Consider the following 13,102-nt stretch of genomic DNA (forward strand, 5'->3'; position numbering starts at 1 on the left):
TAAGAAGTTGTCTTCAAGGTCGTGACACTTAGGCCAAGTTTTAAAAACCCTGAGAGATTAGGGGAAGAGGGAAGAGAACAGACAAAACTAAAAAGGATTGAAAGCATGTAGGAAGCTAAGTTCTCCAAAGAATATGAAGCAGAAGGGCAACAGGACAGAGAACATTGGGGCTTTCACTTTCTGTACAGGCGGGGAACCACTCAGTCATTACAAGGGGGCCATGAAAGCATCTGCATTCAGAAGTGTCTGGCTAGCTGGCTGCCTGTGGAGCATGGAGAAAGCTTGCCAACGAGGAAGACAGGAGGTGGTACTGCAGAAGCCCGAGTGGGGCCTGAGGGGGAGACCGGTGAGAGGCTTCGGACGTGCCGTCGGCAAGACTCCATTGACCAGACCAAGCTCAGCAGGGCTGTGGTGTTGTGGCCCTTGGCTAATCACACTAGCAACACTTTAATGGGGATTTCTGTTGTTTTAGTCTTGCACAATATCAAAAGGTTTTTGAATACGGAGCTTAATCATTTCTTCGGTGTTCATTTAACACCAGTCATGTTGTCATTATTTTTGACAAAAAGACTGCAGCAGCCACATCCTTTTCTTACCCATTTCAGCCAAGCTCCTCTTCAGACCATGGGTGGACCCTCTTGAGAGGTCACTTCATAGTGCCCCCATGTGACATGGAGGACATCAGCTGCTGTGGAGGGAGCGTCACGCAGAGACAGGGCCGATGGTTTTTTAGTTAGAAGAGCAAACTAGAAGCCCACTCCAGTGGCTGAACTATCCCAGGAAGGATTTCAGGAGGCAGAGGCTATAGCACTCTTCTGCTACCTGCTGTCTCTCTGTCCTCTGCCCCATGAGAATGATCTTCTCTTTGGCAAAGAGGAAGAGGTGGGTGGCGTTTGGAAAAATCCCTACTAGATCAGACGTCCGTAAGATTTCCAGTACTTCCTAGGTTTCATTCATCAGGAAATACCTCTAAAAAACAGCCTTTCTTGTCGTGTTTTGATGTCTGAGACCAGGAAATGCGAAAAGTCTGTGATGTTAAGCCGCGTGGTCATTTTCATGCCGTCAGCGGTGAGGCCCGTGGAGCCTGCAGAGCTCTTTACAGGCATCCAGTTTGTGCCTCAGTGCAGACGTGCTGTGGGCCGCCAGATCACGTCACCTCAAGGGTGAACACATGTAACCAGCCTGATGTGGGGGCTCAGTTCAGCGGTTCATGAGATGCCGGCTTGCAAACCTGTAGGTCTGGGGAGAGATACACCTGGATTTAAATCACCTAACCCATCCCAGGTTAAAAGGCTACAAAACGACAGAGCCCATAATTATACACGGGTTAGGTGATTTCTCTGAGCCTGTTGCCCCTTCTGTGGAACAGTCTCAGGATTTGGAGGAATTTGATGAGCTAATTACACATAAACAGCATGCACGTTAGAGTTAAAAAGAGTTTGTAGTTTTAGTCCTTTACACCTTTGGTTTTTAGTCAAAGCCAGAGTTTAGGGAAAGGAATATTTCCATTCAATTAGGAAGTTACTGCGCCATATTAAAATCTGGGGGAGATTTCCTTATTTCTCTACGTGACCACAAATATAATCATACAGAGAAATGTTTTTCTCTTTGTAGCTAATTAGCCGTTAAGAGAATTCCCATGTCAGGGGGCCTGAGAGGCTCAGTCAGTTAAGCATCTGCCTTCAGCTCAGGTCGTGATCCCGGGATCCTGGGACTGAGCCCCATGTCAGGCTCCCTGCTCGGCAGGAAGAGGGCTTCTCACTCTGCCTCTGCAGCTCCCTCTGCTTGTGCATGCTCTCCCACCCCCTTAAATAAAATCTTAGAAATGAAAGAAAAGCCCATGTAGAGAGATATGTCTTAATCCCTCCTTGGGCTAGAGGATTGGGGATCCACCTACCCTGTCCCTTTGTGATGCGGCGCTGTCTTGGGGGTGAGCCACAGTGGGATATGCCATAGCGACTGTCTCCCTTGCTCTTCACCAAAACCTTCGGTAAAGGCTAGGGTTCTCATGAATGACAACAGAATCTTCCCCACAGCAAGGGCTCTGTACCAGAGATAGCGCCCCAAAATAAAATTCCCCTAGGTCTTTGATAACCCTAGTGGATTGCATCATAGGTTTAATTCCATGAACAGGTAATTCCCACCTGTTTACTGTCAAGTACACGTTTAGAGGTGCCTTACTGGCTCAGTCAGAAGAGCATGCAGCGCTTGATCTCAAGGTCGTGAGTTTGAGCCCCACACTGGCCATAGGGATTACTAAAATAACTTTACGTGTTTATTGTTCTCCATAGATTCCACGTCTTCAAGCAATCCTCAAACTTCAAAGTATGAATGAATCTGAGGATCTTGTTAATAGTGCAGACCTGATCCCAAAGGTCTAGGGGACCCTGGGGTTCTGCATGTTGAGCCAAGGTCCAAGTAAAGCCCATGCTCATGCTTTGCAGACCACATTTGAGTAGGAAGGTTTTTAACTATCTCCAGAGAGTACCTGCTTGTATTAAGTGATAATTCGCACTTGTGTTTGTTTTTACCGACTGCCCCACCACGGTGTTCAGGGCTTCTGATCGGCCCAAGATGTGGCTATGTTGCCACCCTTGAGATGATGGGACTGCTCAGACTGCCAGTTTTAACTCTAAGCACTGTCTGATACTTTTCAATATTGTGAAATACTTAATGTCTCAAGGATGTCCAGCCCCATTTCCACTTAGCTTCCTTGGTGGCTGGGTGCCCAGCTCAGTCCCCACTGTATTACCCAGCACAACCAGGCGACCTGGTCAGCCCATAAGTCGTTTTGACCCTAATATTCTGGAACCAGAATCTTCTCAGATAGACCCAGTTTGACATCTCAGGGAGGGGAATCTTGCATGGCCCTTCTCTGAGCAGCCACAGAAAGTGGCACAGGGCCTTGCCTTTCCTCAGGAAATGTGTTTTGTGGTAAACTGCACAGAAGAGAATTTACCATTTAAGCCAGTTTAGACGGTGCAGTTCAGTGGCCATAAGTACCTTCACAACCGTCACCATCCGTCTGTAGAACTTTCTCATCTTCCCAAACTGAAACTCCATACCCATTAAACACTAACTGTTTGTTCCGACCCACCGCCAGTCTCCTGTCTCTGGACTTGTCCAGTCTAGGCACCTCAGCCCCGCAGTCACACAGCATGTGTCCTCGTGTGTCTGGTCAAGGCATACAGTTTTAATCTTCATCAGCAGGAGGCATGGCCTACATAGTTACTACTGCTGCGCTTTAACCCATGCTGGTGGAGTCTGACTGGCCACTGACGATGTGTCTGCTGATGGTTGTTAATGAACAATTGAGGGCAGTTTAAGAAAAGCATCAGACAGGAGAAAAAGCATCAAAAGACTGCACTCAACAGACCCAGACAAAATTCCTTCTGAGGACTTGGGAGAAACAGGTAAAACAAAGTTAAATATATAGCGTAACCCTCACTTTTGTCAGGGAACAAAGCCCAGCGACATAATTTGGTGCTACAACAGATCTTTTCTCCCTCCGTTTCCTCCCAGCGCAGCCCCAGTCCACTTGTAGCCAGACCTTGTGGGCAGAGGTAGGAAGCCGTCTGTCTCCGGTAACTGCCTCCATTTCTCTTCTGCATCTTTCCATATCTATAGAAGGGAAAACTTGACAATTCAGTTACTTAATTTACTACTTTGTCAGTTAACTTACTACTTAATCAGCCGCTTTTTAAAACGTCCAGCCTCCGCATTCCACCCATCACCCTCCGACAGGAAGACAGTCCCATGGCCCTTCGTGTCATGCAGCTGATTCTGTGACCTTGAGGAGGTCCATATGTCACAATGCGTATTTACCAACACTAAGCATTAGGATTACCAGATCCAGGCCAGCCCAAGGGCTATCCGATGAATGAGACCCAGCCCTGCTCCCAGACATGCCGGTTCCTGAACAAGATGGCCACATAAACAATTAAAAGCAAGTGGTAAGTGCCACCCCTAAGGGCATAATGAGAGAAGAGAGAACGGGAATTTCAGCCAGCGTGGGCGTGGCTAGGAGAGGAGGGGTGAGGTGGGACGTGCAGAGAGACTGGAGAGGCTGGTGCTGAGGGGTGAGGTGGTGGCTGGCTTCATCTACCAATCAGGGTTGGGAAACAGACCTCCTTCCAGCAGGTCAGCAGGAAGCTGGTCCCAGCTGGCCATGACTGAACTCACCAGCCCCCCTCTTCCCTTGGGGCCATCACTTAGCAGCCTTGCCCTCTTCCTGCCTTTCTTCCCCACCCACCATGTTCCCACTGACTCTGAGCCCTGACCTGGCTCTCCTCTCCCTCTGCCTGTCCTCACACCCAGCCCTGGGAGTGTACAGCCCCGGTAGATGCAACAGTTTGAAAGAGGAGGTGATCAGAAGATAGTAGAGCGCTCCCTCTCCCGGCTCCCCTTGGGCCAAACTGCATGGTGGAAATAAATGAGCTCATCAAACTGGCTTCCATCCAAAGCTGCCAGGTGTTACCTCCTCCCCCTGCCCAAGCAGGCCTGTCAGCCCAGCCAGTGTCACTGAGCAGGTATAATTCCCTGGGGACCACTCACAGAGCTCAGAGGACAGTCAGCATCGGTCCATGGCAATCCCTTGGATGGAATCACACGGTTCCAAAGCATCTCACCACTTCCTACTCCAACTGCGATCCACCTAGGGTCTTGTCTTCCTTCTCCCCTTCCATACATGCTACCTTACGTTTCAGGCGCTAGGGGCGCCCGTAAACACACCGCGGTGGTGTGGACGGCAGACAAAGCTAAGGCCGATCACCCAGGCAGTGCCTCCAGACTGGCCTAGGAACCTGCTCAGTACCTTAGCCTGTTCCCTGGAGAAGAGGTGGGAGGTAAGCCCCACTTCAGCTGCGCAGCTGTCTTTGGTACAAAGGAAGTGAAGTGGAAATGGTGTGGAGGTGGTTGGGCACGGTTGGCATTGCCCAGGGAAACTCCAAGGACATCTGTTCCTTCTGTAGGATGCTGAGCACAACAGTGCACCCTCTTCTCTGGTTTCTGTCTTTGGGAGTCCAGATCCTCCTCTTTGGGGTTCTATCCTATAGGTCAAGTGCTGCTGCCTCCACCAAGCAAACCAGAATCAAGCAGAGATCTTCCCTGGAGCCTACACCAGGTACTGATTCCCATTTTTTAAAAGTTGTCCTCTCCTGAGGCCCCCGAGCTGCCCCCACGTCCCCTGTACTGAGAGTCTGTGACACAGCAAACGGCTGACATCGCCACAAGATGTTCATTACCACTTTCTTTGTCCCTGGCTTGGGGAGGCTGGGGGCTGGCTCATTCGGAGAGGGCTCCGAGGAATGCCACTGTCCCCACGCAGATCTGTCTTGTCTGGTTTGGGCTTGCTTTTTGTGCATTTAGGCTGGCTTTCTCTGTGGGACCACGCGGCCCCCCTGCTTCATCAGCAGGTATTCATGGAGCCCTTGTGTTGGGCTGTGCACAGCGATGTCCCCCCCACCCACCCAGAGGCGACCCCGCAGGAGGAGGAGAGGTAGGAGGAGGAGGAAGAGCACAGTGGCAGCAGCTGGTGGCGGCAGCAGCGGTGATAAAGCCACTAGCACTTGGGAGAACAGGTCCTGGGAGCCAGGCCGCCTTCCAGGCCCTCTGCAGGACTCAGCGCGCTGAAAACTCACGCAGCTCCTGGGAGCTGACACCGTACTCACCAGGCCCATTTCACATGTGGGCGTCCTGGGTCCTGCGCTCAAGCCTAGCAAAACGGACCTTGATTCTCTCAGCCACTGTGCTCAGCTGAGGAAGATAAAGCCAGTACAACCATAAACAAGACGGAGAACAATAGATGCCATTGAGGACACTCAGGGACAGTGTCAAGGAGGCTCAGAGAAGCAGGGGAGGACTCCGTGAGGGAAGAGAGGTGGGCTGCCACTGTGAGGAGAAGGGCACGGGGCCTTCGCCCAGGCGGAGCAGATAACCAGGCACGGACACTCAGAAGTAGAGCTGCCCGATAGGGAAGCGTTGGGGACACTCATGGCTTCTGGCTGGGCTGAGAAGCTCTGAGCACTAGGCGAATGCACTTGCACACCGTGGGCCACTGAGGCTTTTGAGTGAGAGCAAGTCTGGATCGGAATTCTTTTAGGAAGGGTTGACCCAGAGTGGCTTATAAAAAATAAGACATTGGAGCACAGGATTTCTCGGGCCCTGAAACTGTTCCGTGAGGGGTAACGGTGGATACGTTTGTCCACACCCACAAATGTACAACACGAAGTCAACCCCAAGGTAAACTAAGGACTTAATAATGTTCGTCTGGGGCGCCTGGGTGGCTCAGTGGGTTAAGCCGCTGTCTTCGGCTCAGGTCGTGATCTCAGGGTCCTGGGATCGAGTCCTGCATCGGGCTCTCTGCTCAGCAGGGAGCCTGCTTCCCTCTCTCTCTCTCTCTCTCTGCCTGCCTTTATGCCTACTTGTGATCTCTCTCTGTCAAATAAATAAATAAAATCTTAAAAAACAAATAATAATGTTGGTCTGGCTTGGTCAGTCAGGCTTCGGACTTGATTTCAGCTCAGGTCATGACCTCAGGGTTATGAGATGAGACCCCGCATCGCGCTCCACGCTCAGCAAGGAATCTGCTAGAGATTCTCTCCCTCTCCTATCTCCCCCTGCTTGTGCTCACTCTCTCAAATAAGTAAATATTTGAAAAATAATAATAATACTGGTCCATCAGTTCTCATAAATGCATCACACTAATACAACATGTTAGTAGGGGAAGCTGTGTTTATGATGGGGGGGAGGTGAATACTTTTCAAACAATTTTCTGTAAACCCGAAACTGCTCTTTAAAAAAACAAAGAATTATTCAGAAGTCTTTTTTTTTTTTTCAAGATTTTATTTATTTACGAAGGGGGGTGGTAGGAGAAGCACAGGGAGAGGGACAAGCAGACTCTGTGCTGAAGGCCAAGCTTGACCTCATGACGCTGAGATCATGACCTGAGCCGAAACCCACTGAGCCGCCCAGATGCCCCTCAGAAGTGTTATACTAGTTTCAGATGACAACACAATGATGCAATAGAAAAGATATCTTTTTTAGCAAAATAATCAGATTGCGTTACTAAGAAACTCAGTTTTTAGAAAATTGCATTTTGAAAGCAGTCATTTCAAAGGAAGGATTGAGAGTTTCATTCATTTTCCCTGCCAAAATTTATTTTTTTTTTAAAGATTTTATTTATTTATTTGACAGAGAGAAAGATCACAAGTAGGCAGAGAGACAGAGAGAGATGAGGAGAAGCAGGCTCCCTGCTGAGCAGAGAGCCCGATGCAGGACTCAATCCCAGGCCCCTGGGATCATGACCTGAGCCGAAGGCAGAGGCTTAACCCATTGAGCCACCCAGGCGCCCTTCCTTGCCAAAATTTAAATAATAAAGTCATTTTTTAAAGTTGACTTAAGTAGTCTTTACACCCAATGTGGGGCTTGAACTCACAACCCTGAGATCAGGAGTCACACGCTCTTCCAACTGAGCCAGCCAACGGCCCCAGTAAAGGTCATTTTTAATAGTTGGCTGTGTACAGCCATAAAATCCCCATATCAGGAAGCACTCTGGTCTTTGCGTCTGGTATCTGCCCAAGACTGATAGGCTCTCTTGGCACAGGGGCCGCAGTGGGATGGTGCCTGCCACCTTCCACAGTGTACTCCCGGAGCCATCGTCCTCACCATACTCCCCTGCCACATGTTGGTAAACAAGGCTACTCTACTGCTCTGCTCTTGGCCAGGGCCACAGACTTTTTCTATCTCTGAGGTGCTGAACCTGATGGAGCCAGAGTTCCTGTTCTGTGTAGTCATGGTCAGTAATAGCACGCTGTATTCCGTAATCACTTGTGTTATATGCATTTCCTCTGACAAGCCCAGCAGAAGGCCTGTGATAACTGAGTCCCTGCTCTGTGCCAGCCACCATGCTGTGCAAGACTCACATGGGCAGTCAGATCCCAAAGCTGAGGAATCCAGGGAAATCCACCAGGAAAGCCCAGTGGACATTTTGGTGAGAAAATCATGCGAGAATTAGTAAAGTCCAGATGGATCCTTGGGTCCCTGTGGCCTTTCACCTGCTTCCCAAGTGGTCCTCTTCTCACTTAGACCAGCATTTCCAAAGTGTGGAGCCCCGTAATCTCTCCGGTGGGCCACAGGCATCTGGAGTTTTCAGAGGAAAATGCAATGACACAGTAGTAGGCACATGTGTATCTTGAATTGGAGATGTGAGATTGTAGTGACTTCCCAAAAACCCTATTTTGTGCTCCGTGACAATTCCATATTTAAATGTTGAACATCTTCTGTAAGGACAGTGTTAATCAGATTATCTTAAGTAACATTCATTTGACAAGATTCATCCTGGTTAATGTATTTTTCACACCATTGGCTGGCATCAAATTTGCAATCTTATTTTTTTAAGATTTTATTTATTTATTAGAGAGAGAACTCAAGCAGGGGGAGTGGGAGAGGGAGAAGCAGGCTGCCCACAAAGCAGGGAGCCCAATGCGGGGCTTGATCCCAAGACCAGAGATCATGACCTGAGCTGAAGGCAGGTGATTAACCGACTAAGCCACCCAGGTGCCCCTCAAATTTGCAATCTTTATTATTGCTATTGGGTTATATTTTATTCCATTTCACTTTTTTTAAAAAAGGGATTAGTGGCTCAGAAGTGTTCTCTGAAGCATAAAATAGTGATGGAAACAGTATTTTATATCCTTGAGATCAGAAAAATCTTTCAAATATCCCAGGAAACTGTGAGTCCAGATTGATTTAGAATGTCAGGATTTATTGGGTCAAGCGAATCTGCAGGTGTGATTTTACACAAAGCCGTTGAACATTAAAAGAGCTTACTTAGAAACTTAATAGGAGATGCCACAATGAAAATCTGGAAACTGAATTTAATTAGATTGGAGCTTCTGCTTGCCCGGGTCTTCCCCAGTAAAGTCACAAAACCTGGTCAGAGGGTACCAGCAAAGCTTTTGAGTTCTTCAACAGTAAAAGATAGTGACGATAAGGCACTTTTTCAGAAGAAGTACAAAAAATTGCTTTCCAGGACAAAATGATTCATTGCGGAACACAGAGTAAAGACAAAAATGGCCAACCTGTTATTCAAAAGCTTTACTTACTTAAGCAGATAGGTACATGTTACCATTCCGTTATAAACCAATCCACAAAGTTACTCACATACATTGGTTCCATGAGAAACAAAATGAGCTGGTGGTCATACAGTTTCATTAAAGATCTTATTTTATAGAGATTTTTTTTTTTAAGATTTTTATTTATTTGACAGACAGAGATCACAAGAAGGCAGAGAGGCAGGCAGAGAGAGAGGGGGAAGCAGGCTCCCTGAGAAGCAGAGAGCCCGATGCGGGGCTTGATCCCAGGACCTGGGATCATGACCTGAGCCGAAGGCAGAGGCTTAACCCACTGAGCCACCCACGTGCCCCTTTTATAGAGATTTTTAAAATTAATTTATTTGAGAGAGGGAGAGAGAATGTATGTGTATGAGAGTGAGGGCAGGGGCCAAAGGAAAGGGAGAAAAAATCTCAAGCAGACTCAGCTGAGCACGGAGCCTGACGCAGGGCTGGATCTCAAGACCCTGAAATCATGACCTGGGCCAAAACCAAAACTCAGATGCTTAAGCAACTAAGCTACCCAGGCACCACTTTAGAGATTTTTTAAAATTTCATTTTGTCAGTTTATTTATTTAGGTAATCTCCATACCCAGCATGGGGCTCGAACTCAGACCGACTGATCATGATCGACTCATGACTGACTGAACCAGCCAGATGCCCCGTTGGAGATCTTACTGCACAACGATTAATAATCTACTCTACTACAAAAGGATTTCCGGTTGCAGACGTGAGCTGGTCTACAGCTCTTGTTGTACGTGCTGTAAGTAGACACAAGGCAGGAAGCCACAGTGGTGCTTTGTTCTGTGTCACTGAACCTGCAGTGAAAAGCCATGGGATGGGTGGGCTATAGACGGAAATAGATGCCCAAGTGTCCTACCGCAGCAGCCGTGGAGGGAGCCGTGGAAGAGGGCTATTGCTCCAGAAACGAAGGACCCGTCCCTGCCCGCCCACACACCGTCTCACTCCCAAGGAGCTACTTCTTGAATGTGATGCTGTTTGGACAGATACTGTGGACACAGCACACAAGTTGTGGTCACCACAGGTCCATCCTGCCCCGTAAAGAAATGGGGATAGCGGGAGACCATTGATGTATGTGAAGATGATGGACTGAAATCACCAGGGGTACCTGGTAGTTCAGTCGGTAAAGTGTCTGCCTTCAACTCGTGATCCCAGGGTCCTGGGATTGAGCCCCACGACAGGCTCCCTGCTCAGCGGGGAGCCTGCTTCTCCCTCTCCCTCTGCCCCACTTGTGTGTTCTCTCTCACGCTCATGCTCTCTCTCAAATAAATAAAATCTAAAAACAAAAAAAGGGAAAAGAAAAGAAACCACATAAGTTCAAACCTCAACTTTAGAATAAAATTGCAACACAAGGATTTCTGTTAAAAAGACAACACACAAAGGTAAGATCTGGAGAGGTGTTAACTTCAGGAACATTTTGGAAGTTGGAAGGTAGATGGATGAGAGGTTACTAAATAAAGGCTTGGCAAATGGGAGGAAACTGAGAACCAGCTGGCCCCCTTATGCCCTCGAATGCTCAAAAGGCTCCACTGCAGAAGATACCAGCTCTTTCCAGAACTAAGAGCGATGGGAACGGTGGGGGAGAGGGTGGTTATTGAGCACGGTATGAGAAGGTGGACCCCCAGAAGCCGTCCGCCACTTCAGGCCTCTGCCTGTAACCCAGAGAATTTCTCTAGGGAGAGGTTAACACAGGGTCTGCAGACTGGGAGAGCCAGGCCCAGTAGAGGGTGTTCATATCCTACCGGAAAACAACCAGCAGTGATCCAAACAAAACAAGGGATTCTGCGAATGTGTGTATAGTAGGTGCCTGATACAGGGGCCCCTAGCCCTATGCCTGCTCTGCTTTTACCCTGTCACCATGAGATACTTAACACCCTCCAGACCAGGGGATGGGGAAGCTTACCAGCCCAGGAAAGGCCTAAAGATGCTCACATTCCAGGATCCTCCCCAAAAATGGTCCACCCAAAGCCTAAAGCCCCATCAGTGTGTGTAGAGTTTCCTGCTAGCTTTTTAGTGCCCCATTCATATTTGTGAGTGACAAGCACAGCTCAGCAGACATGTGAGGACTGCCCGTACAGATATGAAGCGGCACCTTACCCTTTCCGGCCTTCTGCTCTGCTCTGGCCCACCCCATATCCCAGCTGATGCCCCAGCAGGGATGGACCCTGTGCGACCCAGGACGCAGTCACAGCGGTGTCTCTGACTCCCCCGAAAGAGACCCTTGAAACTCAAGAGAAGCAGAGGTCAGACGAGGCCCTGGGCATGCGTGGAGCTGTTTTCCAGTGGAGCCTGCATCTGACTGGGCTTGGTCTCAACAGCCACTGCGCCACCATCAACTGTGAGACCACCACTGACTGCAGCCTACATCCTGCTTTTCAGAGCTGTTAAGGTGTGAAGTTGATACTATACAGTAGTTATCAAGCAAGGCATGTGGTGTAAGGACTGGTTATTAGTATGAAGACCTAAGGATGTTGTAGGGAGTTGAGGGCTGGATGCATTCGAGAAAGTGAACTTGGAACTTAGGTTTTCAATTCAGGGAAAGAGCCTTGCTGAAGGTGGTTTTTGTGACCTTGTCATTCTGCTGGAGTATGGCGAAAGGTCATAGAGGCTTGGGGAGCCTGGACAGCACGTCCCCACGAGGAGACCTGTGCGGGCACTCAGGGAACTCCAAACACCTAACTTCTGCTGCCACTCTGATGTGCCCTGTGCACGTTTCCCCTTGAGGTGCCTGTGATGGGCAGCTGGTGTTTGCAAAACCAAATCTTCCTTCTATAAGACCACTTCGTGGCTCCCCTCTTAAGTGTTTTCTTTGCTGTTTTTTTTTTTTTTTTTAAGATTTTATTTAAGAGAGAGATCACAGGTAAGCAGAGAGGCAGCAGAGAGCGGGGGGTGGGGTGGGTTAGGGAAGCAGGCTTCTCACTGAGCAGAGAGCCCAGGACCGATCCCAGGACCCTGAGATCATGACCTGAGCTGAAGGCAGAGGCTTAACCCACTGAGCCACCCAGGTGCCTACTTCTTTGCTGTTTTGTTGTGGTAGTAAGCTTATAGTTCTAACAGCTAACTCCTTTATTGTCATATTGGGTTCAAGAGGGAGAGAGAAAACACTGCAGGTCCAGTTTTATATTAAAAAATATTCTTGGGGTGCCTGGGTGGCTCAGTCAGTCAGGCGTCCAACTCTTGGTTTTGGTTCAGGTCATGATCTCAGGGTCATGAGATGGAGTCCTACGTCAGGCTCTGTGCTGGGTGTGGAGCCTGCTTCAGATTCTCCCTGTCCCTCTCCCTCCTGCCCCTCCCCCGATTCATTCACCCTTTCTCTCTCTTTCTCTCTCACTCTATTAAAAAAAAAAAAAAATTGAGAATTAAGAACTTTCAAATATTGTTTCCAGTATCCTCAGAAGGGCCTAGCCCATGACTGAGCACATACAGATACAAGAAGACATAAGGTTATCTTTCTTTCCCATATGTGCCTCTTTCTCCTCAAAACAGGAAGTCAGCCGTGTCCTCACAGAATTGTTTTGACATTATGAAAGGAATATATGCTTACCATATAAAAACTTTAAGCAAGGGACGCCTGGGTGACTCAGTGGGTTAAAGCCTCTTCCTTCGGCTCAGGTCATGATCCCAGGGTCCTAGGATCGAGCCCCGCATCGGGCTCTCTGCTCAGCGGGGAGCCTGCTTCCTCCTCTCTCTCTGCCTGCCTCTCTGCCTACTCTGTCTGATCTCTGTCTGTCAAATAAATAATTAAAATCTTAAAAAAAAAAAAAACTTTAAGCAAAATGCACACTATTGATAAAGAGTAGAGGGCAAATCTCCCCTTCTGTCCCCTTCCTACTCCCTCTCTTCTGTTGAAATTGGTACATGTCCTTCCAGATGATTTGCTACGAATTGACAACTGTGCTTACATATCTGCTTTATATACAGGGAACGTATTTTAGCAATATGGTTCTCCACACGGCAGCCAGAGCGTTCCT

At 48.5% G+C, this 13,102-nt stretch overlaps 1 protein-coding gene across 10 annotated transcripts in view; it reads left to right on the plus strand.

The window, feature by feature from the left end:
* Positions 1-1,785: 1,785 nt before the first annotated feature.
* Positions 1,786-13,102, plus strand: part of C12H9orf153 (chromosome 12 C9orf153 homolog) — a 30,731-nt gene continuing 19,414 nt past the window's right edge. For 2 of the 10 annotated variants that reach the window (XM_032308698.1, XM_032308695.1), the window contains exons 1-2: positions 1,786-3,953; positions 4,707-5,122. In XM_032308698.1, coding sequence (XP_032164589.1) covers positions 4,900-5,122 — 223 coding nt within the window. In that variant the 5' untranslated portion in view covers positions 1,786-3,953; positions 4,707-4,899. Of the gene's footprint in view, positions 3,954-4,706; positions 5,123-9,676; positions 9,874-11,272; positions 11,521-13,102 lie in introns of all 10 variants that reach the window. The other 8 variants (XM_032308704.1, XM_032308702.1, XM_032308696.1 and 5 more) reach the window with 8 other exon arrangements.

The sequence above is a fragment of the Mustela erminea genome, chromosome 12, assembly GCF_009829155.1.
Source record: "Mustela erminea isolate mMusErm1 chromosome 12, mMusErm1.Pri, whole genome shotgun sequence".
Lineage (NCBI taxonomy): Eukaryota > Metazoa > Chordata > Mammalia > Carnivora > Mustelidae > Mustela > Mustela erminea.